General features: G+C 25.6%; 6 protein-coding genes across 6 annotated transcripts in view; 3 read left to right on the forward strand and 3 right to left on the reverse strand.

The window, feature by feature from the left end:
* The window catches only part of LOC122858438 (Down syndrome cell adhesion molecule-like protein Dscam2), a 45,039-nt gene extending 35,069 nt beyond the window's left edge, over nucleotides 1-9,970 (reverse strand). Inside the window, exon 1 of the mRNA XM_044161334.1 lies at nucleotides 9,760-9,970. The gene's annotated coding sequence lies outside the window, so the exon portion shown is untranslated. The remainder of the gene's footprint in view (nucleotides 1-9,759) is intronic.
* A 1,811-nt stretch (nucleotides 9,971-11,781) lies between these two features.
* Nucleotides 11,782-15,932, forward strand: LOC122858442 (zinc finger protein 287-like). The gene is made up of 2 exons (XM_044161340.1): nucleotides 11,782-12,384; nucleotides 12,715-15,932. The coding sequence occupies exons 1-2, from the start codon at nucleotides 12,232-12,234 to the stop codon at nucleotides 15,499-15,501; spliced, it is 2,940 nt and encodes a 979-aa protein (XP_044017275.1). The 5' UTR covers nucleotides 11,782-12,231; the 3' UTR covers nucleotides 15,502-15,932.
* On the reverse strand, nucleotides 15,490-17,809 carry LOC122858448 (ubiquitin-like-conjugating enzyme ATG3). The gene is made up of 5 exons (XM_044161350.1): nucleotides 17,271-17,809; nucleotides 16,984-17,172; nucleotides 16,646-16,912; nucleotides 16,292-16,569; nucleotides 15,490-16,210 (listed from the first exon to the last, which is right to left on the reverse strand). The coding sequence occupies exons 1-5, from the start codon at nucleotides 17,340-17,342 to the stop codon at nucleotides 16,048-16,050; spliced, it is 969 nt and encodes a 322-aa protein (XP_044017285.1). The 5' UTR covers nucleotides 17,343-17,809; the 3' UTR covers nucleotides 15,490-16,047.
* Nucleotides 17,810-18,088: 279 nt separating this feature from the next.
* On the forward strand, nucleotides 18,089-20,794 carry LOC122858443 (bifunctional glutamate/proline--tRNA ligase-like). Its single transcript, XM_044161341.1, has 3 exons — nucleotides 18,089-18,217; nucleotides 18,292-18,797; nucleotides 18,929-20,794. The coding sequence occupies exons 1-3, from the start codon at nucleotides 18,172-18,174 to the stop codon at nucleotides 20,720-20,722; spliced, it is 2,346 nt and encodes a 781-aa protein (XP_044017276.1). The 5' UTR covers nucleotides 18,089-18,171; the 3' UTR covers nucleotides 20,723-20,794.
* A 701-nt stretch (nucleotides 20,795-21,495) lies between these two features.
* On the forward strand, nucleotides 21,496-22,659 carry LOC122856559 (gustatory receptor for sugar taste 43a-like). The gene is made up of 5 exons (XM_044158239.1): nucleotides 21,496-21,502; nucleotides 21,733-21,996; nucleotides 22,072-22,307; nucleotides 22,386-22,535; nucleotides 22,609-22,659. The coding sequence occupies exons 1-5, from the start codon at nucleotides 21,496-21,498 to the stop codon at nucleotides 22,657-22,659; spliced, it is 708 nt and encodes a 235-aa protein (XP_044014174.1).
* Nucleotides 22,660-22,733: 74 nt separating this feature from the next.
* On the reverse strand, nucleotides 22,734-26,366 carry LOC122858441 (ATP-dependent DNA/RNA helicase DHX36). Its single transcript, XM_044161339.1, has 5 exons — nucleotides 26,107-26,366; nucleotides 23,369-26,011; nucleotides 23,214-23,296; nucleotides 23,041-23,132; nucleotides 22,734-22,957 (listed from the first exon to the last, which is right to left on the reverse strand). Exons 1-5 carry the CDS (start codon nucleotides 26,168-26,170, stop codon nucleotides 22,906-22,908), a joined length of 2,934 nt encoding a protein of 977 aa, XP_044017274.1. The 5' UTR covers nucleotides 26,171-26,366; the 3' UTR covers nucleotides 22,734-22,905.
* Nucleotides 26,367-26,426: the final 60 nt, after the last annotated feature.

Consider the following 26,426-nt stretch of genomic DNA (forward strand, 5'->3'; position numbering starts at 1 on the left):
ATATCGAATATTTATATTAACCAATTTTCCATTTTCATATTCATACACGCAAATACATACACATGATATACATTTAAGTTGAGAAAAATAATATACAGTCGTTTGAAAAATTGTAGAAATATATATTTTTTTTTTTTTGTAATATTATAATTTTAAAAAATAATTCGTTTTATGTTATTGGAAAATTATTATTATTATTTATTGTTAAGTACATTTTAAACAAAAAAAAAAAATTATAATTATAATTTATTATTTAAATTATATAAATTAAAAATTGATTTTTCGTTTTTTTTTTTTAAACCGGTTAAAAAAGGTTTTTTTTTTTTTAAAATATTGTATTCAATTTAAGTCAAAAAATTTATTTTAAAATTGAAAAATTAAAATTTGTATTATTTAAACAAATCTTTAAATTATTTTGTGAAAAATTTTTTTAAAAATTCAAAAATTACAATAATTTTTGAGGATTTAACTCTGATTTCAAAAAAAAAAAAAAAAAGCGACAAGTGATTTAAAATTTATTTAATTGTATCTATTTATAAAAATCATAATAACTTTCTACAAATGAAAATTGTTGTTATTTATTGTTAAATGCATTTAAAAAATAATAATAATAATAATAATAATAATAATTTATTATTTAAAAATTAATTTTTTAAATAATATTTTTTAAACCGTTAAAAAAAGGGTTTTTTTTTTTTGTATCTTTTATTCAATTTCAAACTTTGTAAAAAAAATTCAAAGATTACAGTAATTTTCAAGGATTTAAAAATAAATATTTAAAAAAAAAAACTATTTATTTAATTGTATCTATTTATAACAATAATAATAATATTTTACAAATGAAAATTGCTCTTATTTGGCTCTCTAGACATATAGTTTTCGTAATTCTATATATATAATAATATACATTGTTGAGGTTTACAATATAACTCGAGGTGTTTATCAACAATGTTCTTGAAGCTACAATGAATTTATACTGATACTGACTGTCGTCATTTGTCTTGCCACGGAGAAGTAAATGCCTTTCATAGCTAAAATATATTGCACAAAGGGTTAGTCACTGTCCAATTGAGCCATATAAAATATGCTAAAGCAATGAGCCAATTGTACCCAAGGCATGTCAATTTTATTGTCCCTTATTTTCATATTTTAATTATTCAAATTATGTCATTATCAAGTACATGGCAATAACAAAAATATATATATATTTTATACTGCATTGTGTAGTCTGCTACTGAATGTAAACACTTTTACGTTTATGGTCGTAATAAAATTTATACATACAAGTATATATTTTCATCTTTATTTCTATGGAGTAGCAAGATGAGGGTTCGCAGGATTGCAACTTGGTTAAATAAAATGATGAAAAATAATAAAAAAAAAAAAAAAATTGTGACACGAGGAGATAGAGAAGAAGTAAAGCTCGTTAAAAAATTTAATTCAGGGTGCCAACGGTAGACGAACGACTTATAAAAGCCACTGGTGATACTCGAAAAATTTTTATATTTTTTTATCTTTTTTTTCACTTTTAATACTAGATGTAATATATATTTTTTTATATTTTTTTTAATTTTCTAGATTCATATCGTTTATGCCGCATGTTTAAAGAGGGTTTTAAGTTGAAAAAAAAAATAAAAACTTTTGAGTGTATATTGAAGAAAATGATCCACGTTGAAATTTAAGTTAAATCAGAAGATCATGAATTTAAGGGTCTTGAATTGAGGGAAAAAAAAGAGGGAAGAAATATTTTAAAGGAGGTTAATTGATGTAAGGTAAGATGAGGTCAGATCTGGCAAATTGATAATACCTTGGTGATGATTTAAAGCTAAGTTTAAATTTATTTTTAAGTAGAAATATAAAATTTATATTTAACTTGATTTCTACAATTTTTAATCAATTTTTTTTTTTCCCAATTTCAATTTTCATCCGTCAACAAGCGTACTTTCATTTTATTTTTTTTATTCTTTATTTCCGTTTTGTTCAGAGCGTTTGCACATTTACGATTATAGGGAAACGAAGCAGTCTCTCGAGTCGAAATTTTTAGCGTTTTTCTATACCGTAGCTTACCATCAGATATTAGACCAAAAAAAAAATTGAATCCTCAACTATTTTCATATTTTTTTTTTTTATCGTTGTTACCGGTAAAATCTCCAGTTATTTTCATTTTTTTATTTTTTATAGTAATCGAGGAATTAACAAAAAAATGTTTGTACTTTATCTCATGGATTTTTCAATATTTGTTAATTCTAAAAAAACATTCTTTTCACAAATTTATAATTTTTTTTTTACTCACAATTGACGATCCCGAGTTAAATTGAATTTTAACCAATCATTTTTTACACATGAAATTATTTTAAATTTATAAAAAAAATTAAAATAAAATTCACAAAAAATCCGCCAAAAATTTGAATCATTTTATTTTTTTTTCAATTAGATATTTATATTCAAAAAAAATATATTCATTGCTTTTAAAACTCAAAATTTATCCTCGATAAAATCCTCCAATTTTTTTTTGCATTATTGATCATAAACTTGAAAAAAAAATCTTAAAATTGACAAAATAAAAAAATTGAAAAAACATTTTTAAAAATAGTCATTAAATTATTATAATTTTGTGTTAATTAAAATTAAATTAATTTAATTTCTGTCAAAAATAGGAACATAAAGAAAAGGAAAAAAAAAAAATTAAAAGGGTTGAAGAAAACAACCCTTGATTAGTGACCTCAGACTGTTGCCCTCTGGGTTTAACCACTTCCTTCTTTTCTTTTTTGTTCATCACATTATCACTCCCTCCGAAAAAATAATAAAAAAAAACTAAAGAGTATAATAAAAATAAAAAATACGCATACGAGTTAACACAATGAATAAAAAAATTATACCAAAAGAAACATCCCATTGTATGTTGAGACGGGGTCAAGTGGTGAGGATGTGACATTGATGGGCCAAGTAGGTAGATTGTTCTCCGAGTTTCTCCGCTATATTTTCAAACCTGATTTAGAGTTTTTTTTTTTATATTCTTTGTTTTTGATACTTGAAAATTTTCAAGCGCCCTTTAAATTGTTTTATTCCTCCTTCTTTTTGTTTTATTTTTATTGATAATCTTTTTATTTTTATATCCTTCTTTTTCTACACAGTTTTATAGGTTTTTTTTTTTTTCGTTTTGTATCATGAACGCTTGTTAACTTTATACCTGTCCACCTTTTGGTCATCATTTCTATTGGAAATTCAGCCTTTGTTCCCGAGTATTCACTATTGTTTTGCTTCTATTTATCGCTCTCGTTTAGTTTTTTTTTTAAAAAAAAACTGATAGAACTAATATGGACATGATATTTCGCGGCGCTGTGATGTCTTCTTGAGAAATAATATTATTACTTGATTGAAAAATTGTCAAATTAATTGTTGTTAATTTTTTTGTCAATGACAAAGTGATGAGAAAATTATTTGAAGTCTCAGTGAGTTATAAAAGTGATCAATTTTCGTACAAGTTAGAGCAAAAGAAATTTTTTTTTTGTCTTATTATTTCAACTTTATATAGATCTTGAAAGAACACATAGACCAAAAAAATTACAGGCAATAATTACACGAAAAAAAAAATATATTTGTTTTTGAAAATTCATTAAAATGAAATATTTTATTCTCTTGGCTTTTTTTTTTTTTTATTAGTAAAAATCAATTCTTTTAATAACACATATATAGAAAAAAGGAAAAAAAAAAAAACTGTGATTGGAAAAGATGAAAAGAACTCGGTTCTTGGATGTCAAAGAAACCAATGAAAAAATAATAAAAAAAAAGGCAAAAAAAAAAATAATAGAAAATATTCATCCAGTGAGTCAGGAATGATTTTATTCTGTATCCATATTTTCTGTGAATCGTATTTTGAGTAGACAATTTTTTTTTATTTTTTTTTTGCTATCAGTGAAGTCTATGAATTTATATAGCCGTTGGATTCATCAGGGCGTGTAGACGTTGTCGGTTGTAATTGAATTTTTGGCAAAGGTTTTAAAATATTTTTTGATCTATAATTTTATCATCATCAGGATCATCATGATCATCATCATCGAGAGAAGAAGAAGAAGAACGAGATAATATAAAATAATTTGATAAATTTAAACACAAAAAAATAGAAATTAAAAATTAATTACTATTGGCTAATTTAATATCTGCAACCATTACCCTGGAATTTAGAAAAAATAAAATTAATTTCTAAAACTTTTAAAACACTCATGTACTTTCATATCGTCTTGAAAAAAAAATATACAACCCCACAGACCGGCAGTCAGTCTCATAAAAAAAATATGCATATTTATTTATAATTATAATAAATTAATTACGAAAATAAAAATTGCAATATCATCAAGTTAAAAAAAAAAATATCAAACATCAGAAGTATACATACAGTAAATACTTCAACATCGAGAAAATAACCTAATGATTCTAGAAATGAAACAACTTTGTCTCATTAAAATTTTCATCTACTGCACATATTACAAGTATGCAATTAGTATCAAATTTTTTTTGCTTGAAAAATCAAGTGACATATCTTCTTAAAAAAAAAAACAACATCAATGCCTCAACATTGATGAAATTCTTGATCGTATGAAAACTTTAATCATGGTACCAATGGAACAAGTGTTTATCGAAATTTATAATACCTAAAAATTACCAAGAAATTAATCACGCTGAAGCTAGCGTTCAAATTAGCGTCTCGAAATTAACAGTACAGAGAACATAGAGGATTTCTTGGGCCCGGCCCTTAACTCCTATATAAATATTTTATTATTAAAATAGAGCTATCCTCGTAAATTGTTTTTAATCAATTTTTGAAATGGTCAAAAGAGGGTAGGGGGTGGATTTTAACTGTTTTTAATTTTTTTGACTATGATGGGGTTGAGCTATCCTCGTAATTTTTTTTTTATTAAATTTTTGGGAATGTGAGCTTATTCAGAAAAAAAAATTATAATTTTTGAAATGGTAAAAAGAGGGTAGGGGGTGGATTTTAATTATTTTTAATTTTTTTGACTATGATAAAGTTGAGCTATCCTCGTATTTCTTTTTTTATTAAATTGTTGAGAATGTGAGCTTACTCAGAAAAAAAAATTATAATTTTTGAAACTGTCAAAGAGGGGTAGGGGGTTGATTTTAACTGTTTTTAATTTTTTTGACTACGATGGATTTGAGCTATCCTTGTAATTTTTTTTTATTAAATTTTTAAGGATCTAAGCTAGCTTAGGAAAAAAAATTATAATATTTGAAATGGTCAAAAGGAGGTAAGGGGTCGATTTTAATTTTTTTTTATTTTTTCACCCCTCTTTGACCATTTCAAAAATCCCCATTTTTTTTTCTAAACTAGCTTAGGTCCTTGAAAATTTAATAAAAAAAAAATTAGGAGGATAGCTCAACCCCATCATAGTCAAAAAAATTAAAAACAATTGAAATTCACCCCTATCCTCCTTCGATAAAATCACCTTTACCAAATTAAACACGACAAATAATAATTAATATAAACTGTGATAAAATTGTCGTCGAATCGAAATTGGTTTCAAAAAATAAATAGAACACCATTGCCTGACAATAAATTTTTTATTTTTATTAATTTTATTATATGACTACTCTAATTGCCATATTCAATAAAAATTTTATACTAAAATCAACTGTATGGACCACAAGTCAACTCGTTACTCCAACTTTTGTCTATATTTTTTTCAATTTAAATATTTAATTTTTTATATTTTTTTTATTACTTCAATTTGGAAAATGACGAGAGGCACAATAGAACAATGAATGATACTCACAAATTATTTGCCTACGTTGGAAGGGTCAGAGAAAAAAAAAAAAAATATACAATGACGATCCATTGTAGAATGATACAAAGAACAAGATGAAAAAAAAAATAAAAAAAATGGAAAACAAAACACAAGTGTCGCGTGTCTGTTTAAACAGACTTGACTCCATTTTTTTTTTTTTTCAACTTCAGTACCCTCTTGAGTTGTCATTGGGGAGGCAGATACCGTCATGCAACGAAAAGAAGAGACTGAGTTCATGAGTCGAAAAAGCATTCTAGCCTTGTTGAATTACATAAAATATTTCAAAAGTTAACTGTCTTTTTTTTTTTTTAGCAATGACCTTTAAAAAATTTTAATGATTTAAAATTTACATTTCAATTTTAATATTTTTTTGCATCGATAAAAACAAATATCAAAAAGCAAATGGAAAATCCAATTGTTTCTGATAGAAACCAAACGAAATACAAATTTTTTTCTATGATAGAAAATCGAAATTAGTAGTATTTAAAAACCCTCGAAGAAATTAACTACCAACCCTTATTTTTCTATAATTTTTTAAACCACCATTTTGTTTCGACAACTGCAAATTTTATTATCAAAATACATCAATGATAAATTATTTATAACTCAATACGGTAATACCGCAATTATGTCAAACATGGCATTTTCAAGTATTTATCCTCCTCGTCAACAATCTTCACAACATTTTGCACACCCTTCAATATATATATTTTATGATTAAATTATCTTTGTCTCTTTTTATTTCCTGACTCACAAATTCCCCTGTCAATATTATATTTAAATATATATCTCGACAAACTGAATATTTATTTTATCATTTCTAACTTTTCTGCAAATTATTTTTCATTCTGTCTATAGATGAATAATCAATACACTATATACAGTTGAACAAACAGTATAAAAATAAGTCACGATGATTGTCCAAATTGAAAGCGATGAAAAAATATATCTACTAAATTAAATAGTGATTAAAGATTCGAAAAATATTAGTAGATTATTTCGAAATCGAAACGGCAAATTAAAGGAAAAAAAATATGCGCAATCGCTTTTAAATTATATGTGAAGTTCTTTATAGAAAAGTTAAATTGTTCAAAAAAATAAGATAAACAAAGTGAAACTTTAAGGCTGACAGAGCTTTATTGAAAAAATATTTTTAAATTCTCCAGATCGTTTTTCTCGCGGTAAATCGCTCGATGCATCAACGCGATATAATTAACCATTTTTCTTTAAAAACGACACGACCAAGAAAAAAAAAATAAAACGGATGTATACATCTATATTTTTATCTCGCTTCTTATATACTTTTATTTTTTTTTTTTGTTGAAGAATATCGTTTTTACCATGAATAACCTTTTCCACACCATCTTTTCATTTTTTTTTTCTTTTAACCACTCCTCGAATTTTTTTTTTTCGTTTTTTAGAAAAATACCATCACATTTCTTTTTCCCATGTTACATATTTACTTTTTATATCTACCACTCCATCAATTTTTTGTTTCAACACACTTTGCCAACCAACAATAACAACAAAGTTAGAAGCAAACACAAAAAAAAGTGTTTATTGATTTTAAAACACACTTTTCCATTTATGAGTATTATTTTTAACTTGGTTTTTTTGGATTTATTTTTAATCTTCAACTTGAATATCCGGAATATTTAAGGTATAATAAAATAAGGGTTTTAAAACGCACCTTAAAAAAATATTCTAGTGAGGCGCTCGATAACCGGACGCATGAACCGAGCTTTTTTTTTAAATAGTTTTCAAATATGGATTTGCAAAAAAAATAGCTTTTTTTCGATGCAAAAATGAGGGAGGCAAGAGGGCTACATTGAATTCTGGGAATTAAAGTTTTGAATTATTTGATATAGTGAGTTTTGACTGTATTGATAAATTTTACTTTTATAGAATCACTACGTGCCAAAAATTTTCATAGGTCTGAATTTATTCACTAAAAAAAAAGTACCAATATATATCAGGTATTATATAGCTTTGGAATAGTCCTGAAATAATTTTTTTTTTTTATATAAAGTATAGAATTTGATACCATCAAATAATATACAGTAGTTTTTTTTTTTTTTTATCAATAAAAAAAGAAAAAAAAATGTAAAGAGAAATACGATTGTGATTCAATACAAAAAAAATGAGGATAAAATAAATTTCTTTTTTTTTTTTTTTATATTTATGGTAAAAAGGTAGAGCTCAAAAATAAGAAATTTCCAATAAAAACCGTACTTTGTATTTGAAATTATTCATGATGATACCACAGGAAAAAAAAAAGAAGATTTTTCTAACAACTTTCAATCATGAGTTTTTTTTTAGTTATAAAACTTTTTTAAATGAAAAAAAATTAGTTTCTAAATTAACGGAATATGACCTTTTGATTGATAATCTTTATATTATTATTAAAAAATAAATTAAAGGTGAATTTAATTATTTAAAAAAATAAGAAATTTAAAAAAACTAATTTTACTTTTCAAATAAAAAATAATTAAAAAATTTATAATTTATAATTAATATAGGTATGTGAATGAAAGTTGAATGGCTTTATATATTTTTTACAAATCAATAATCCAAATTAATTATTAGTTTTATAATTTACTAAATAAAAAATATTTTAAATTATTGAAATTTATATAAAAAAAAATGATTTGAAAAATTGATAAAACATAAATTGATACAAAAAAATTATTAATAACTAAAACATCAAAATTTTTTTTAAACATATTTAAAGTAAATTCAAATCTGTCTAATAATTATACAAAATAATTTTTTTAAATATTTAATCCTTTAAACAAAATTTCTATAAAAAAAAAAAAACGAAAAAAAAAATTTTTAAATTCATGTATATTTGAAATTTTTCATCATCAATTATAAATATGAATAACGACTAAAAAAAATATTTGAATATATCACAATTAATTTAAAAAAACGTCAAATAAATTATCAAAAATAAAAAAAAAATTATTATATTTGTAAATTAATTAAAAACCAATTTTCCTATTTTCACCATTTTTAAATCAATAATTTTTTTCATTACAATTATTATTCCTTCGACAGTATAGAATACAGTGAATTAAAATTTCAATTACAATTAATTAAATACCAAATGATGAAAATAAAAATGATACTTTTTTAATAAAAAATAAAATTATATAAATTGATGGAATATTGTTTACATCGAATCTCTCTGATAATAATGTATTTCTAACTCGCGGCCAATTAATTATCTCCCATCATTACAATCCAATTTCATGCTTAGCCATAAAAAAAATGAAAAAAAAATTACAACAAAATGACAGAGTGATGAATAGTATAAACATTTATTCAGACAAGCAAGTTTATTTTACACTTGAATACATCTCTTTCTAATATCGGGAGTATTTCAAACGTCCTGCTCATGCCCGAGGCTTTGACGAATATATAATTTTTTTATCATTTTTTTTTTTGACCTCAATCCTTCAGCTTTGCCATTCACATACAGCCAATAATCCGTTCAATATATTTAAAAAAAAATATAGACTTTAAAAAAAATAAATAACAAAAATTTTTTTACTAATAAATTTATTTTTATATTTTTAAAAAGCTTCACATATAATTTCATATTTTCATATGAAAAAAGCTCAATGAATAATTGTTAAAAGTTTCAAGTAAATTTATAGCGAAAAAAAAAAAGATAAGAATTTATTTCTATTAATTCTCAAGGGTTTATCCTAGTGTGAGGAACAAAAGTACCTGCTTAAAAATAAACTGTGAGTACGTGAGAAAGAAAACCACAACTACAAGAGAGAAAATAGAGAGAGAAAGTTTAAAGTTGAGTGGTAAACGTTCATTCATAAAACTATGGCTGAAAACACATTGAGCTATACTACTTGCTATAACCATGAATAACCGATAAATATAATTTAATTTGTAAATTTAATATATATTTAATTATTTAATCATTTTTTTACATTACCATTATTCCAATACACTGAGTTATAACACTTGTCAATGATAATTCACTCAAAAAATAACTAAACAAAAAAAAAAAGTTTGTAAAATTTTTTTCTCCTCAACTTTTAAACTTTTTTTTAAAAAAAAAAATATAATAAAATAAAATTCAAAGAGTTCGTTTATGCGAACATCATAAAATTATCCATTCGACACTTTAAAAATTTTTTTTTTCAACAAACTTTTCATGCTTTTGTGATAATTTAAAAATTTTTTAAAAATTTAAATTTACAGTTTATTTTTTGCTGTTAATTATTGATGATAAAAAAATTTTTTTTTTGAATAAAATAAATAGAATTATTATTATTTATGAATTAAAATATATAAATTTACGGTGACGATAAGCGTCAACGCACCTCAGGGTGGTTAATCGCATACTGAAGTTATACACCACCGAAAAAGTTGAGAGAGTATCGTCAACAGCCGGGTTTCTATCTACTTCCCCTACCAACCAGCAAAATCCTCCTCATCGTACTCACGAGGAGTCAGTTGTAGCAAACATAGACACACACATACGTAGTAAAAAAATGTTCAGTGAGGGTAGTTTTTATACAGAGGGTAGTAGCCTCGATGGGAAGCAACGTGCGCGTTGTACTACTACTCAACTACCGCGTACGAAATTATTCTACTAATTGTCACTGGACCTATCTATTTTCTGTCTCGTTTTTTCACCAATCCTACTACGACTACTTTGATGAACTTATTTTATAATTTAAACCCTGGGCTTGATCATTCTTTGAATATTCATTTTGTCATATTTTCATTTTTTATTTTTTATTTTATTTATAAACAAATATTTTATTGTATTTTTTATACTATTGTTTATATTTATTGTTAAGAAATTTTAAAATGAATAAAATAAATTTCTTGGATTAAATTTCAATGAGATACTTTTTGAATAATTCAAAAATAAAAGCGTAGAGAATTTTTAGAATAGATATCACTTTTTTTTTTATTTTTTTTTAACTGATAAAAGTGAAGGTTTATTTAAAAAAAAAAAAAAACTGATAATTGTGCCTTGGCTTGGAATCGAATATGCAGAGAAAATTGAGAACAGTAGAGTAAATCGGAGAACTATAGATTAATGCGGAGAAATTTGGAGGGAATCTGAGTGTTGCGGAGCAAAGCGGAGAAATATTGTACAATACCACTAATTAAATTATTTTATTTATATTTAAAGCTTGTTTAAATTATTTTATGAATATTTTTTGAGCACATGATGAGAAATCAATGAAAATAATGATTAGACATAAAAACGATTGAGTAAAAAATTAATTTGTCAAACATTTTTTGATGTCTTGAGGTGCTTTTTTTTTTATTTTTGTGTTTACATAAATACATACATAAGGATTCTGTCCAGACATTCTGAAAATATGTAAATAGCAGCTAGATCAACCGGTGAAAAGCAAAGAAAAATTTTCACCACCCAGTTAAAAATCTTATAGAAACCACGAAACAGGACCAAACACACTTTAAATGCTCATAAAATAATAATATGATGTGTATTTGGTGCTTTATCGTGGTTTCCATGAGATTTTTTTAACTGGGAAACGTATTTCCCTCCAATTGTCTAATCTTTTGTTGATTAGGTAATACACACATTGTAATTTAAATTAATTTTACCAAAATACTGATATCTATTGTCATTAAAACAGTAAACCTAATTAATATTAATTAAAAAAGATCTCAATACTTTTTTCTGTAATACATATATACAGATTTTAGTTGAATTTTCAATATTTCTGTGCCATTTACATCGGCTAAGATCATCAATACAAAAATTTTATTTAAGGTAAAGCAAAGAATATTTTTTATAAAAATAAAAAGAAGAAATTATTAATTAATTTACCAATTGAATGAATAAATAAAAAATTCATTTCAAATTTAAATACTTTAATACGCATTTACAACATAAAAAAAAAAAGAAAAAAAAAACGTTGTAAACATCCTTAAGCTAAGTAAAACGCCCCCTGGTGTATTTATAACTAAGCAAAAAAATTTGCCACCGGTCTGCTTTTGTTAATAACAATAAACAAACAAATTCTAAAAATTATTTTAATTATTTATAATCAATAATTAAACCATCCAATTAAACAATCAACAAATGTCATCATAATAATTCTTTTTAATTTTGGATAAACTCTTAAATCATAAGTTGGTTTATTAGCAAATGCAAAATGTCAATATGATTTTCATTGATAATCCAACCAATCTAGTGTATTTATTTATAATTTATGATATATATATATTTTTGACCAATTAACTATTAAAATAAAAAATGGTTTTTACGTGTCAAAAAAATCACTAGAATATTATTTGCAAAATTAAGTGAAAATTCATGAAAAATATATGAGGCTAAATAATCATCAGTCATCAAATTAAATACGACCTTTGATTTATTTTTAAATTCACCTGTAAATATTACATTAAATAAATTATGGAATCTATCATTATGGCTGACACAAATCTTTATAATTCAACAATTTGTCGTTTATGTGGTGAAAATAATACAAACGGTGAATTTTTATATACATTTGAAAATGAAGAATCTGATTTGAGTTCTATGATCAATCGCTACTTGCCAATAAAGGTATCATATGTTTTTTTATTTATTTTAAAATTAGCCAAGAATCAAGAGCCAACTTGACTCTATTAAAACTATAGTTACTAAATTGTTTATTTATTTTTACTACTATCAGCTACTACATGAATCAAGATATTTTTGAATCAACCATTATTATTCAAACCATTCCTTTTATTTTTTTTCATTACCTAGTCATAATAACAACAATAAAAAAAACAAATAAACAATTAAAATTAACAAATGAAATTGAGAGATAAAGGGAAATTTTTGTTTGAATAATTTTAAATATTGTTTATGTGATGAATGAAATTAATGAATTATATTATTTTATTGCAGATTAATAATGATGGTAAATTACCAAGAACAATTTGTCCTGGTTGTAATATTCAATTGGAGGCAACAGTACAATTTTTTGAACGTATGATAAAGGGTCAAGAAAAAATTCGAGAAATATGGAAATGTCAATTGGAGGAAGAAAAGAAAAAAGCTCGTGAAAGATTGTGTATTGTTGATGATAATAATATTGAAAAAGAAAATAAATATTTATCAGAAAATTTATTTATAAAAGTATTGCCAGATGGATCAATATTTTCAGCTGATCATGATATAAGTTTAAAAATTCAAGGTTTAGAAAAGCCAAAACGTAAACGTGGTAGACCACCAAAAGTAAAAATTGAAAAAATAATAACAGAAACAGAAAAAGCACCACCAATAATACCAGTTAATGAATTTGAAAGTCAAGATGACGATGAAAAACAAGAAGATGATGATGAATTTGATTGTGAAGGTCGTAAAAGAAGACGACGTAAAGCACCAAAAAGATATTCAGAAGCTGTACAAGGAAAAGAACTTGAAAGAATATTTAAAGAAGAAGGTGTTATTGATAATGATGATGATGGTGTTGTTGAAGATGACGATGATGAAGATGACTTAGATAATAATGTCAATGAAGCTAATTCCGAGCATGATGTTAGAACAGAACAACATGAAAATATTACAATACCAAATGACAATGAAGAAATAATTGGACACTTGGAGACTCAAGATGGTAAAGATCTTGGTAAATTTGTAACATTTAATCGTAACAGAGGTCGTGGACGACCCAAGTTACACAGAAGAAAAGCAAAATATACTTGTAGCATTTGTCAAAAAAGATTTGCTCAACGTAGCAGATATATAACACATAAAATAAGCCACAAACAAATGAAACCTGTAAATGATAATGAAGAAACAAATGCATACATTGACAATGAAGAATTATTAACCAAAGAAAAAAATAATGAGTATGTATTAAATGATGATACAAGTGCTGAAAGAGGAATAGACAATGATGAATCAGTTGATTTGAATAATTCAAATGAATATGAAATAATTGACGAACTAGATAAAACATATGATTGTTATAAATGTGATAAACAATATACAACAAATGAGCTACTTGATGAACATTTATTAACAGATCATCCAGATAATTTAACATGTACATATTGCAATGAAACATTTCAATATGAATTAAATTTAAAAGGACATTTATTAACTCATGAAAATGAAAAATTAGAAAAAAATTATTCATGTGATATTTGTGGAAAAGTATTAAATCATCCAAGTTCAGTTATTTATCACAAAGAAGCTGAACATAATGATGGAAGAAGATTTGTTTGTAATAAATGTAATAAAAGTTTTAAACATAAACAACTATTACAAAGACATCAATTGGTACATTCAGATGATCGTCCATATACATGTAAATCATGTGGTGCTAAATTTAAAACAAAAGCAAATTTAATAAATCATGGATATACTCATACTGGAGAAAAAAAATATACATGTGAAATATGTGATCAACAATTTGCCCATAAAACAAGCTTGACATTACATCGTAGATGGCATAATGGTGAAAAGCCATTTTCATGTAAAATATGTAACAAAGGTTTTTCACAAAATGGAAATTTACAAGAACATTTGAGAATTCATACTGGTGAAAAGCCATATTCATGTGATGAATGTGATAGAAAATTTACAACATCATCACAATTTAAATTACATCAAAAACGACATACTGGTGAAAGACCATGGCAATGTGATTATTGTCCTAAAAGTTTTTTACATAAAGACACATGGAAATGTCATGTTAGAAGACACACTGATGATCGTCCATTTCAATGTAGTCAATGTAATAAAAAATTTACAGAACAATGGGCATTAAAAAAACATCTTAGATTACATACTGGTGAAAAACCATATACATGTGATATTTGTGATAAAAAATTTGCTGATTGTTCAAATTTAACAAAACATAAAAAAGTACATCGTGATAATAATAAATTAATTGAACAAAATAGTAATGATAAAATTATAAATGATGATGGTACTATTTGGCAAGTTATACCTGATCCACAAATTGATGTTGATAATAATCAATATTTAAATAATGAACAATTTATACAAACTGATGATGCATCAGAAGATAAAACATCAAGATTTGTTTATTTATCATTTCCTGATCCAGATTCACCAAGTAAATCAAAAACAATGAATTTAAATATGATTGATGATAATGATCATGCTGATGATGCTATTGATGATGATGATGATGATAATAATACAACAGTTATTGATGAATCATTAACAAATTTAGATAATATTGATAAAGAAAGTATTGAAGATGAATTGAATGATAAAATTGATTTTTCTGATCCAAATTTACATCTTGAAATAACTGATGAACATGGTAATCCAATTTCAATAACAATGCAAGATGCACAACATTTATTTAATGGTGGTCAATGGACTAATGGACAAATAATTAAAATACAATCTGATAATGTTAGTGGTGAACTTTGTCAAGATTTTGATATTCATGATAGTGAGGAAATTAATTTTAATAATCAACATGATGAGTTGATTCAGCATGATGATAAAGTTATTGTTGATAATGGTAATCATGATGGTGATGATTTAGATGCAGTTGCTAATGTCGTTCAACAATTGGATGATAGTAATGAGGCCATTTCAATAACTGGTGATGAACAAGCTTATGCAATTATAACACAAAATGGTGAAACGTATCCTGTTGATACAAATTCAATTGATTGTAATGGAGAATATATGTCAATTGATTAATTTTTATTTTAATATCAAGCTTTTATTTAAATTATTAGATAAAAAAAATTATAAATCTTTTTTTATGTAAAATATTATCATGTACACTGAATGCAAAGCAAATTTATTATTCAATTTGATTAATATATTTTTCACAAATTAATTGAATACTTTATTTTAATAATGTAAATTTTTAATTATTAATTTCTTAATGGTAAGAAAAAATAATAATGTTACACAATTATAGCTTATTTTTTTTTTTATGATCTTTATTTTTTAATGATCATATTTGTAAATATAAAAAAAAAGAAAAAAAAAACAATTAAATTTGTAAATAAAATTGTTCTTTTTTTTTTTGTTGAAATATTTTTGTAAATTTTTCTGCTGACTAGTATCATTTAAGATGGATTTCATGATATTAAAATTTATCAAATTGAAGAAAAAAAAAAAAAGCTAGAATAAATAAATCAAACAGAAAAATAAAAAATAATACCTAAAAAAAATTTTCGATGAAATACAAAATGAACATGTTTTCTTTTTTTTTTTTGATAAAAATGTTTTGAGTATTTAATTGGACGTTGATAGCATAAAATTTTGAGTATAATCATATTCAATTGTTGGAATGACTGATTGAACAAATTTGAGAAATATTATGAGATACATGTGAACTCCCAGCTCACCACCTCCTTCCATAACAGTTTCAATGATTTTTTTCATAACTTCAGCATGTCTAAAATATAGAAACAAAAATTAAAAAACAATTGCTAATTATTAATAAATAAATATAAATTAATTAGCTAATTAAAATAACCTGCAAGGATGAACTGATGCCATTGGTGGTCCAGGTAAATGAGGATGAGTTTCCATTGTAACAGTTTTTTTTGCATGATCTTGACTAACATCCTCATACATTTCTTCAACATTAAGTGGTTTTTGATTTTCATCATATCCAAATAACCAAAGTCTTGGTGTTTGATAATATTTATCATATGTTATATGAAGATCATAAGTTCTTGTATGAATTATTTCACCATCAGCATACATTTCTTTTTTTTCTTTATCATTTTTTTTAGTTGTTTCAACAGCATACTAAATTATTCAATTAATTTTAAACTCAACTTATAAATTCATTACAAGTTTAATCAACATGTAAATAAATTTTTACCTTGTCTTGTTGATCAAGCATACCACTAACTTCAAATGCTTCCATATCTGCTGCAACTTCATCATCATCATCGTCATCGTCGTCATCGTCGTCATCATCATTGACACATGAATTATCAGAACAAGGAGATGATGCATCATCAAGTGTCATTTCAGATACTTTTTCATCAACTCCTCCAATACTGGGATCATAATGATGAGTATCAACCCAACCTCCTTCTGGATCATCAGCTTCTATGATACGCTCTTGATCATCACAATATTCAATCTAAATTTTTATGAAAATAATTATTGTTTTATTTATTTTATCAAGTATTTTTTTGTGTATTAAATATGTACCTGTTTACATCTACGTGTGCAAGGAACATTACGAGTAAGTAAAAATTGTTTTTTTTTAGGCAAATATGATTTTGTTCTGTCTTCATCACCAGTTGCCCATTGCCAAGTTGGACAATGATGAACTAAATGATCTCCAGCAGCAACAAATTCTTCTGGTGTCAATACTCCAGTTTCACGAAATTTACTTTCCTATATTTAAATTAATCCAAGTTAAATTACATCAATGAGAGAGACAATAAACAAGAAGCATCAATTGGAGATTAGTTTTGTATGTAATTTTTAAATACCTTGAGAATTGGAGTTAAATACTCGGCAACACCAAGTGCTGTTCCTTTAACTGAGTTGATGACACTTTGCATTTTTTTTTTTTTTTTTAAATGGATTACAATAAGGATAGATAAAATATGCAGACAATTAAAAACTTGAAAAAAATAATGACAGCTATGTTGACAAGTAAAAGTAGCTGGCAATTAAGATAATTGTAATATGTTTTTTTATATTTTTTCTTTTAATAATGAGAACCTTGATTCATATCAACAAAGTATTTTGACACTTGTAAAAAAATTGGTCAATAAAATACTGTACAAGATAACGTACACATTAGTTGTTGTCTTATATTATGTTTATAAATTTGGACATATAAAAATTGTCAAAGGTCATATTCATAATTATAATCTAGCAATGATATTTACTGGACAACATATATTGTAAAAACTAAATTTATATCTATCATCAACTGCACTGAAGTATGAACAAGCAATAACAATTAATTGCAATTTGCAATATCGCAAATCGTAATATCTTTTTTATAAAGCCTGATAAACACTGATAAAGTGATCTGTTTAGAATAAAGGTAGTTTTACAAACTACAATGCAAATTTGTTTTTTTTTTTTTTTTTAATAAACTAGTTGGATCAAAAAAAATCTAGATCACGCCACAAATTTATTCTTTATTTTTTGAATTAGATGGTCCAAATTTTATGATATCACATGTGATGGTCATTTCATCATTTGTGTGCATTTGTGGTCAATCATGGTCAATGGTCATTGAAAAAATTGTAAAAAAAACGTGTTAACAATTTGGAAATTAATTTAACTGTTTAATAAACAATTTTGTGATATTGTCATTAAAAAAATTGTAAAAAACGTGTCAACAATTTAAAAATTAATTTAACTGTTTAATAAACAATGGAGAATTTGAAACTTGTAGCAAATTCTCAGGACCTTCCTCTAGGTATAATTTTTAATGATTTTTGCAATAAATTAAATGTTGAAATATTTTATATAACAATTAATTTATTTTTATAGGTGCTTTGATAGTGAGTGAATTGATAAATTCATCAAAAAAAGTTAAAATAACTATTGAGCTCATTGAAGAATGGGAAAAGCCAACAAATATTGAGTTATCTAATGACAAAGGGTTCCTTGCTGATTGGGACACATCTGTAGCTCGTATGTTGTCAGAATGGCTTGCTCCAGAACTTGCTGGTGGTGATAGTTGTCTAGAAAAATCTCAAGTTGACAGTTGGATAAACTTTGCAAATGGACAATTGGCCAACAAGAAACTGGGTGAAAATGCTCTTGAATTTTTAAATAAAACTTTGTCAACAATAACTTATCTTGTTGGTAAACGATTGACTCTTGCTGATATCTACGTATTTTCCAAAATTTATAAAATGGAAATTAATGAAAAATATGATCATATCAAACGTTGGTCCAAGCAAGTATTTTCACTTCCTGAAGTTAAAAAATATATTGGTGCATCATCGACTGATAAAAATAATCAAAAAACAGAATTTGAATCCGTAAGCAAGGTATACCTATATATATTTTATTTATCATTTTATTATTTACTTTTCTCATCAACGCTATCGGTCACGTTCAATTCCGACCATCTGCTTTATGCTAATTAATTAATTGTTTTTTTTTTTTTTTAATATTTAAGGAATCATTACCAAGTGGTTTATCTGCCGATGAATTATCCTCAAAAATTGCTGCTCAAGGTGAAAAAATACGTCAATTAAAAACAGATAAAGCTGAAAAAGCTGTTATAACTCTTGAAGTTAGTTTGTTGCTTAAATTAAAAAGTGATTACAAGTCAGCAACCGGCCAAGATTGGAAACCAAATGGTTTATCTGCTGATCAAATATCATCAATAAAGCAACTGGCCAAAAATAAAAAAACAAAAGTACAAGATGAAAAAAAAGATGACAGCTCCAAAACAGGAACAAGATTATGTCTTGAAGCTAAAAAATTAGAAGATTTCTCAAATTGGTATTCAGAAGTTCTTGTTAAAAGTGAAATGATTGAATATTATGATGTTTCTGGATGTTATGTTAATGGTTCATTGAGTATATCGATTTGGAATAAAATGAAAGCTTTTTTTAATGGCGAAATGGAAAAGCTGGGTGTTGAAGAAGTTTATTATCCAATGTTTGTAAGTAGACGTGCTTTAGAACAAGAACAAAATCATGTTGCTGATTTTTCAGCAGAAGTTGCATGGGTAACTAGATCTGGTAATTCTGATTTGGCCGAACCAATTGCAATTAGACCAACATCTGAGACTGTAATGTATCCATCATTTGCAAAACGACTTAAATCACACCGGGATCTTCCACATAAAGTAAATCAATGGAGCAATGTTGTTAGATGGGAATTTAAACATCCAATACCATTTCTTAGAACACGTGAATTTCTTTGGCAAGAAGGTCACACGGCATTCTTAACAAAACAAGAAGCTGATGAAGAAGTACTACAAATTCTTGAACTTTATGCTAGAATTTATGAAGAATATCTTGCAATACCAGTTGTACGTGGTAGAAAAAGTGAAAAAGAAAAATTTGCTGGTGGTGATTATACAACAACTGTTGAAGCATTTATATCAGCAAGTGGTAGAGCAATACAAGGTGCAACAAGTCATCATCTTGGTCAAAATTTTTCAAAAATGTTTGGTATACAAGTTGAAGGAGCTAAAAAGGGTAGTGGAAGATCATATGTCTATCAAAATTCTTGGGGTTTTACAACAAGAACAATTGGTGTCATGGTTATGGTACATGGTGATGATAAGGGTCTAGTGTTACCACCAAAAGTAGCTAAGGTTCAAGCAATTATTGTTCCATGTGGAATAACAGCAACGACATCACCAGAACAAAGAACAAAATTAATGAATGAATGTAAGAAACTTGAAAATGAATTAAAAAAAGATAATAAACTTAAAGTTGACGGTGATTACCGTGATAATTATAGTCCAGGATGGAAATTCAATCATTGGGAATTAAAAGGTGTTCCAATAAGAGTTGAACTTGGTTTTAAAGATTTAGAAAAAGACCAAGTTACTCTTGTTAGACGTGACAATGGCGAAAAATTAACAGCCAGTAGAATAAATATTCTTGATACAATTTTACAAACTCTTGATAATATACAAGCCAGTATGCTTGCCAAAGCAACCAGTGAATTAAATCAACACATCATACAAACAAATGAATGGACAGAATTTTGTAAAAAACTTGATGAAAAGAATTTATTACTTTCACCATTTTGCGGTGAAATAAGCTGTGAAGATAAAATCAAAGCTGACAGCACCAGAGAAGAGAGTGATGCTGGTGCACCATCAATGGGAGCAAAAACTCTTTGTATACCATTTGAACAACCTAACATTGATATCAATGGAATCAAATGTGTTCATCCAGATTGCAAAAGTAAAGCTAAATACTTTACTCTTTTCGGTAGAAGTTATTAATGCTTTTTCTTTTTTTTTTTTCTATCAAAAACACTTGTTTAAAAAAATAAGTAAATAAAAATTATAATTTTCATTAAAAGATAAATGTTTTTTTCTTTCATTTATTTACCTTTAATATTTTAATCAATAAATTCTCTGTTTAAATATTAAAATGTATTTGTTTTTTATACTTGCATAATAATATTGATTATCTTTCACTTTTATCAGAATAGTTTATTCAACAAATGTGTTAATATTACGTTGGCAGTTGATGCACTTGAATGATAATTAATAATTTAAAATAAAAAATACTCTTGACATTGACTAATGTATCTAAGCATTGAATTTATATTTCACAAGATTAGTCATTATGATAATACTCAATGCAAACATTCATTTTGCTAATGTCCCATTTTATTATTCCCAATCGTTCAAAGTTAATTTATAAAAAAAATTATAAATATGAATTTTCTAAATGCTCAACCAATTTTAGAAACAAATAGTATTATTGTTTTTAAAAAATATAAACAGTCATTTAATAATGAACGTATTAAAAAAATTAGAGATACAAAATTTGATTCATTTCATTCAATTTATCCTTTGGTTTTTATATTTCGTATTTTTGGTATTGCACCATACAAATTCGATGATAATAATCGATTAATAATTTCATTTAAATTCATGATATTTTCATTTACAAACATTGTTATTTATTCATGTGCTATTTACAGTGTTTTGAATAAAATAATAACACCTGATGCAAGAAAAACATCAGCCTATGGAAACATCGAAATATGCAAGGTAAATATTTAAAAAAAAAAAAACAATTACAATTCATTTGATAAAGTAAAAATTATTCATTCATAATTAAAATTTTTTCGATTCTCTTCTCTATTTCGATGAGGATTTATTTTTCATAGATGAATTTTTAAATCAACAGGTCATTTTAAATTACTTTATTCTTATTTTTGATATAATCCTGAATTTATTGACGGTAAATAAATTTATAAAAATATGGAATACATTTGAAGATTATGATGAGACAGTTAGCAACATATTACATCGAAGAAATCAACGAAATACCATTTATTGGATATGGTCAATAATAATATCAAATGGTTTAATTTGGCTGTTGATTAATCAACTGGGAATGTTGGCATTTGCTGAAACATTTTTTACAAATTTTACTTACCTCATACTTTATTTGGGTTCATCAATTTCGGTTACAAAATTCAGTGGAATAATTATGATGCTCAGCCAGAGACTTAAACATTTAAATGAGATTGCCTTGAAAAGTTTACCTTCGAAAAAATCATCAAGAATTATTTATTATCAAAAAAAAATTGTAAATGTAGAATTAATTGTTAAACTTTATGAAAATTTAGTAGCTGCTGGTGAAAGCCTTGATGATATTTACACATGGTCATTGATAGCTTGGCTTGGTAATTTGAGTCTTCATATTGTCAGTGATTTTTATTTTGTCATATCTTGGATTCTCAATTCAAATGATTATTTTTATTTTATCATTTGTCTACTTTCTTGGTTGTCAATTTCAATTTGGCAAATTTTTTTAATCAATTGGGCTTGTCATTCAGCTACATTTGAAGTGAGTCTATCAATTTAAATGCAATCATTTTCTACAAGTCATGACTAACAATTTCTGATAAGTTGTTTAATTTTAAAGGCAAATCGAATGGGTTACATATTGTTTGAATGGAAACGATGGCTTTACAATGAACAAGGAAATGTTGAAAAATCATTGAACGTCATTAATCGTCAGCTAAACTTTACAGCTGCTGGATGCTTCAATGTTAATTTACCCTTGTTAAGAACAGTAAGTTTAATTTTACATCAATTTATATATCAAAAATTACAAGAAATAACATAATATAATTTAATTTTTACAGATTGCTTACACAATTGCAACTTATCTTGTTGTCCTTTTGCAATTTGAATGACTTAAATAATATTTATTTTTTCCACCTCATTTTTCTATGTTTTTATATTCCCACTTGTTTTTTTTATTTAAAAGTCACGTAGCTGGTTAGTCTATTTTGTAGATTATTTATCTAATCAAGCTTAAAGCCACGGATGATGTTTGATGATTATTATAATGCACCACATAGCAATACAATTTAAAATAAAATTTAAAAAGCCAGTCAATTAAAGAACATAATTTTATTATCATTCAAATAATATAAACATTAGTAATTTGGTGATTGTATATTTGCATTTGAAACCAACTCGATAATTGCTCTGTATCAACAAATAAAAAAAAAAAATATTACTATTAATTCAATCTAACATTATAGAAAAATTTTTTATATATTATACTATACCGAATAACAAGACCACCATGAGAATCCAAGCTGATTGTTCCTGGATGAGTAATTTTATACTCCAACAGCTTGTCCAATTCTTCACGAAGTTTCTACGTAAAAAAAATCGAATAAAATTCATTTCAAGGCTTTGAAAAATAAATTAATATAAAAAAAAAAAATAAATAATTTACCTGGACCATGTCAGCTGTAGAATCTTTGCAAAGAAATGAAATTGAGTCGTTCAAAGTAATTTGAGACCTTGGTCCTAAACGTTCTGATGAAGAAAAAAACAAAATGTTTATTTAAAAATATAATTATACAATAGATGAATGAATAATAGACATACTTATTGAGCATTTTGAAGATGAAAAAATAAGTGCAGCCTCATCGACACATGTGGTGTCATGTAAATATATAGCTGTTGATTTTTGTTTGAGAAAGTACGTAACATAAGGTGTTGGTAATTGATTTGCTTTGGCATTAATACTGCTAGGATGAATTTTGACATTTCCATCTTCAGTTGTTTTTAATGCTGGAAATTTACCAGTTCTTTTGACAATAGCAACATTTGGAAATAGTCCAGCACAAACAATAGCTTTAATCATAGCTAAATTATCTGAATTTCTATTTGATATTGCATCATTTGGATTATCACTATCAAGAAATTTCATATCATAAAGATATTTAGCAAATTGTTTTTTCATATCCATCAATAATTTAAGAGTATTTTGTGATAAAAAAAATTTTGAACAAAAATGACCAGCATTTCTGTAATGATATGCTCTTTCAAATTGTCTAAGTGCTTCAGCAAGAGCAATATGATCACTATATTGTCCCATTCCTAATTCTAATTTAGCTTTATTTGCTTCATCTTCTTTACCAAGTGGACAATAAAATGCATCTTTAAATGCAAGACTAGCTGCTATTGAAAATACTGGCTCAACACAAGAAAACATTGATGCCCAAAGTATCATTTTACCAGTTCTTGGATCAAGTGGTAATTGAGCAAGATGATAACCAAGTGGTGTTAAATTTTCATTTGAATCAAGTGCATTTAATGATCTTAATAAATCAAGTGATAATTCAATAGCTCTATCTTCAGGTGGATCCATAACACAACTTAAAAAACATGTTATTTGACCAAGTTGTAATATTTTAGCTTTTAAAATAACTTGATCCAATGGTGTTCTTAACATTTCTGGTGTTGGATATTGATCAAATGTCATTTCTCTTGCTTTTGTATATAATCTATAATATTCACCAGTTTGTACTCTTCCAGCTCTTCCACGACGTTGTTTTGAATTTGCAATTGATATCCATTCTGGTTCAAGTGTTTCAATATTTTTATTAACATCAAAACGTGATAATTTTGTTCTACCACAATCAATAACATAAACAACATCTTCAATTGTTATTGAAGTTTCAGCAATTGTTGTTGCAATTATTATTTTACGTACACCATTCATTGGTGTTTTAAATATCATTTTTTGTTCATTTGTTGGTAATCTTGAATGTAATGAATATATTAAAAATTTATTTGAATTAAAATAACCAGATGATAATAAATTTTTATTTAAATTTGTAATATCAATTATTCCAGGTAAAAAAATTAATATTGCTCCTTGTTTTTTTGTTTGACAAATATACTCAAGAAGTGATTGTATTAAATCTAAATTTAATACTTCACTATTTGAATTTCTCAACTCATTTATAACATGTTGTGAATATATTTTTTCATGTTCCATTTGACGTAATGCTGGTTCAATAAAGCCCTCATAATCAGATACTTTATTTTTAATCTCTTTAAATTTTTTTAAATGTTTTTTATAATTATTTGGTAGTTTTGGAGCTGGTGGAAAACGAAAACGTGTTAATTCAAGTACATCTTCAAGATAATAATCATCAACTGGATACGTAAAACCAGGTATATGAATATTTGGACAATTATTATAATATTTTGAGAATCTTTCTGAATTTAATGTTGCACTCATTAGTATTATTTTTAAATCAGAACGTTTTTGAATGACTTGTTTTAATAGTGTTATGATAAAATCACTTTCTGTATTTCTTTCATGTATTTCATCTAGTATAATATGTGAATAATCTCTTAATGCTGGATCACCTTGCATAAATTGTAATAATAAACCAGTTGTACAAAATAGAATACTACCATAATCACGACACATAACTTTTTCTAAACGTATTTGATAACCAACACTATCACCAAGTTCTTCAGCTCTTTCAGCAGCAACTCTATCAGCAACTGATATTGCTGATATTCTTCTTGGTTGTGTACATATTATTTTAGTTATACTACCTCTTTTACGTTCAATTTCATCATCAAGAATAAATTGTGCAACTTGTGTTGTTTTACCACAACCAGTCTCACCACTAATTACAACAACTTGATTACCATTTATTAAATCTAATATTTTATCTTTCATTTTAAAAGATGGTAATTTTTCACGTATTTTCATCATTTTAATATATCCATCTAATCCTTGACGTTGTTTTTGTTTATCTAATAATTGTTCATCTAATTTTTCATTTTGATGTAGCTTTGAGCTCAACAACATGGATTTTGTTAAGTTATATTGAATATTACCAGAAACAATATCTAAATATTTACGTTTAAAATGAGAATCTTGAATACAATTATATTTTTCTTGTAGTTTATTATTTTTCATTGTTGTATCATCATTGCCATTGTTTTCTTGTGTATATGGTGTTTTTAATTTATCTAAAAAACTTTCTACATTTCTTTCAACTGATGAATTCAAAGAAAAATACGTTTGTGTATCTTTTTTTTCAGCTTTTTTTTTAGATTTATCACGATAAAATAGACCAATTTGTTTTCCACTCAATCCAGGTGGATGAGATCCTCGACCTCGACCTCGACCACGACCAAATGATTGGCCTTGATTGAAGTATCCACTTGCATTTGCTTGGAAATTACCACCTACACTTGGTCCACCATGTTCCCAATTTTCTATAACATAAACAATTAGTTTATTTAATTAATAAAATTTATAAATAAAAAAACATTTGTAATTAATAATTTTTTAATGAATTATTATTGCTCACCTGAGTGACTTTGAGAGTAATAAGTCTCATGATTTCGATCAGAATTAAAATATCGATTAGACATCTTCAAGTAATTTAATTTACATTTATTATTATAAACAATTGTTTAAATTTTAGCTTTGTTTAAACAATAAAAATAACAAAATATTTACTAAAAATTTCAGATAAATATAAACAAATTTATCAATCACAAAGCCAAGTTTCTGACATGTGTGTGTTGTCACTTGTCCGTGTAAACCAGTGTAAACTGTAAATTAGCGGTTTTTTACCCGAAAAAAACCGCGATTTTCCGCAAAATTCGGTGTAAAATATTTTTTGTG

Source organism: Aphidius gifuensis, linkage group LG5, assembly GCF_014905175.1.
Source record: "Aphidius gifuensis isolate YNYX2018 linkage group LG5, ASM1490517v1, whole genome shotgun sequence".
Taxonomy (NCBI): domain Eukaryota; kingdom Metazoa; phylum Arthropoda; class Insecta; order Hymenoptera; family Braconidae; genus Aphidius; species Aphidius gifuensis.

Coding starts and splice junctions, on each gene's coding strand:
- LOC122858442 (XM_044161340.1), top strand. CDS start 12,232: ATGGAATCTATCATTATGGCTGACACAAATCTTTATAATTCAACAATT. Junction 12,385..12,714: donor ATCGCTACTTGCCAATAAAG/GTATCATATGTT, acceptor ATTTTATTGCAG/ATTAATAATGATGGTAAATT.
- LOC122858448 (XM_044161350.1), bottom strand. CDS start 17,342: ATGCAAAGTGTCATCAACTCAGTTAAAGGAACAGCACTTGGTGTTGCC. Junction 17,173..17,270: donor ATTTAACTCCAATTCTCAAG/GTATTTAAAAAT, acceptor ATTTAAATATAG/GAAAGTAAATTTCGTGAAAC. Junction 16,913..16,983: donor GCACACGTAGATGTAAACAG/GTACATATTTAA, acceptor ATAAAAATTTAG/ATTGAATATTGTGATGATCA.
- LOC122858443 (XM_044161341.1), top strand. CDS start 18,172: ATGGAGAATTTGAAACTTGTAGCAAATTCTCAGGACCTTCCTCTAG. Junction 18,218..18,291: donor TTCTCAGGACCTTCCTCTAG/GTATAATTTTTA, acceptor TTATTTTTATAG/GTGCTTTGATAGTGAGTGAA. Junction 18,798..18,928: donor AATTTGAATCCGTAAGCAAG/GTATACCTATAT, acceptor TTAATATTTAAG/GAATCATTACCAAGTGGTTT.
- LOC122856559 (XM_044158239.1), top strand. Junction 21,997..22,071: donor AAATGAGATTGCCTTGAAAA/GTTTACCTTCGA, acceptor TAATTGTTAAAC/TTTATGAAAATTTAGTAGCT. Junction 22,308..22,385: donor GTCATTCAGCTACATTTGAA/GTGAGTCTATCA, acceptor TTAATTTTAAAG/GCAAATCGAATGGGTTACAT.
- LOC122858441 (XM_044161339.1), bottom strand. CDS start 26,170: ATGTCTAATCGATATTTTAATTCTGATCGAAATCATGAGACTTATTAC. Junction 23,297..23,368: donor ATCTTCAAAATGCTCAATAA/GTATGTCTATTA, acceptor TTTCTTCATCAG/AACGTTTAGGACCAAGGTCT. Junction 22,958..23,040: donor CATGGTGGTCTTGTTATTCG/GTATAGTATAAT, acceptor TTGTTGATACAG/AGCAATTATCGAGTTGGTTT.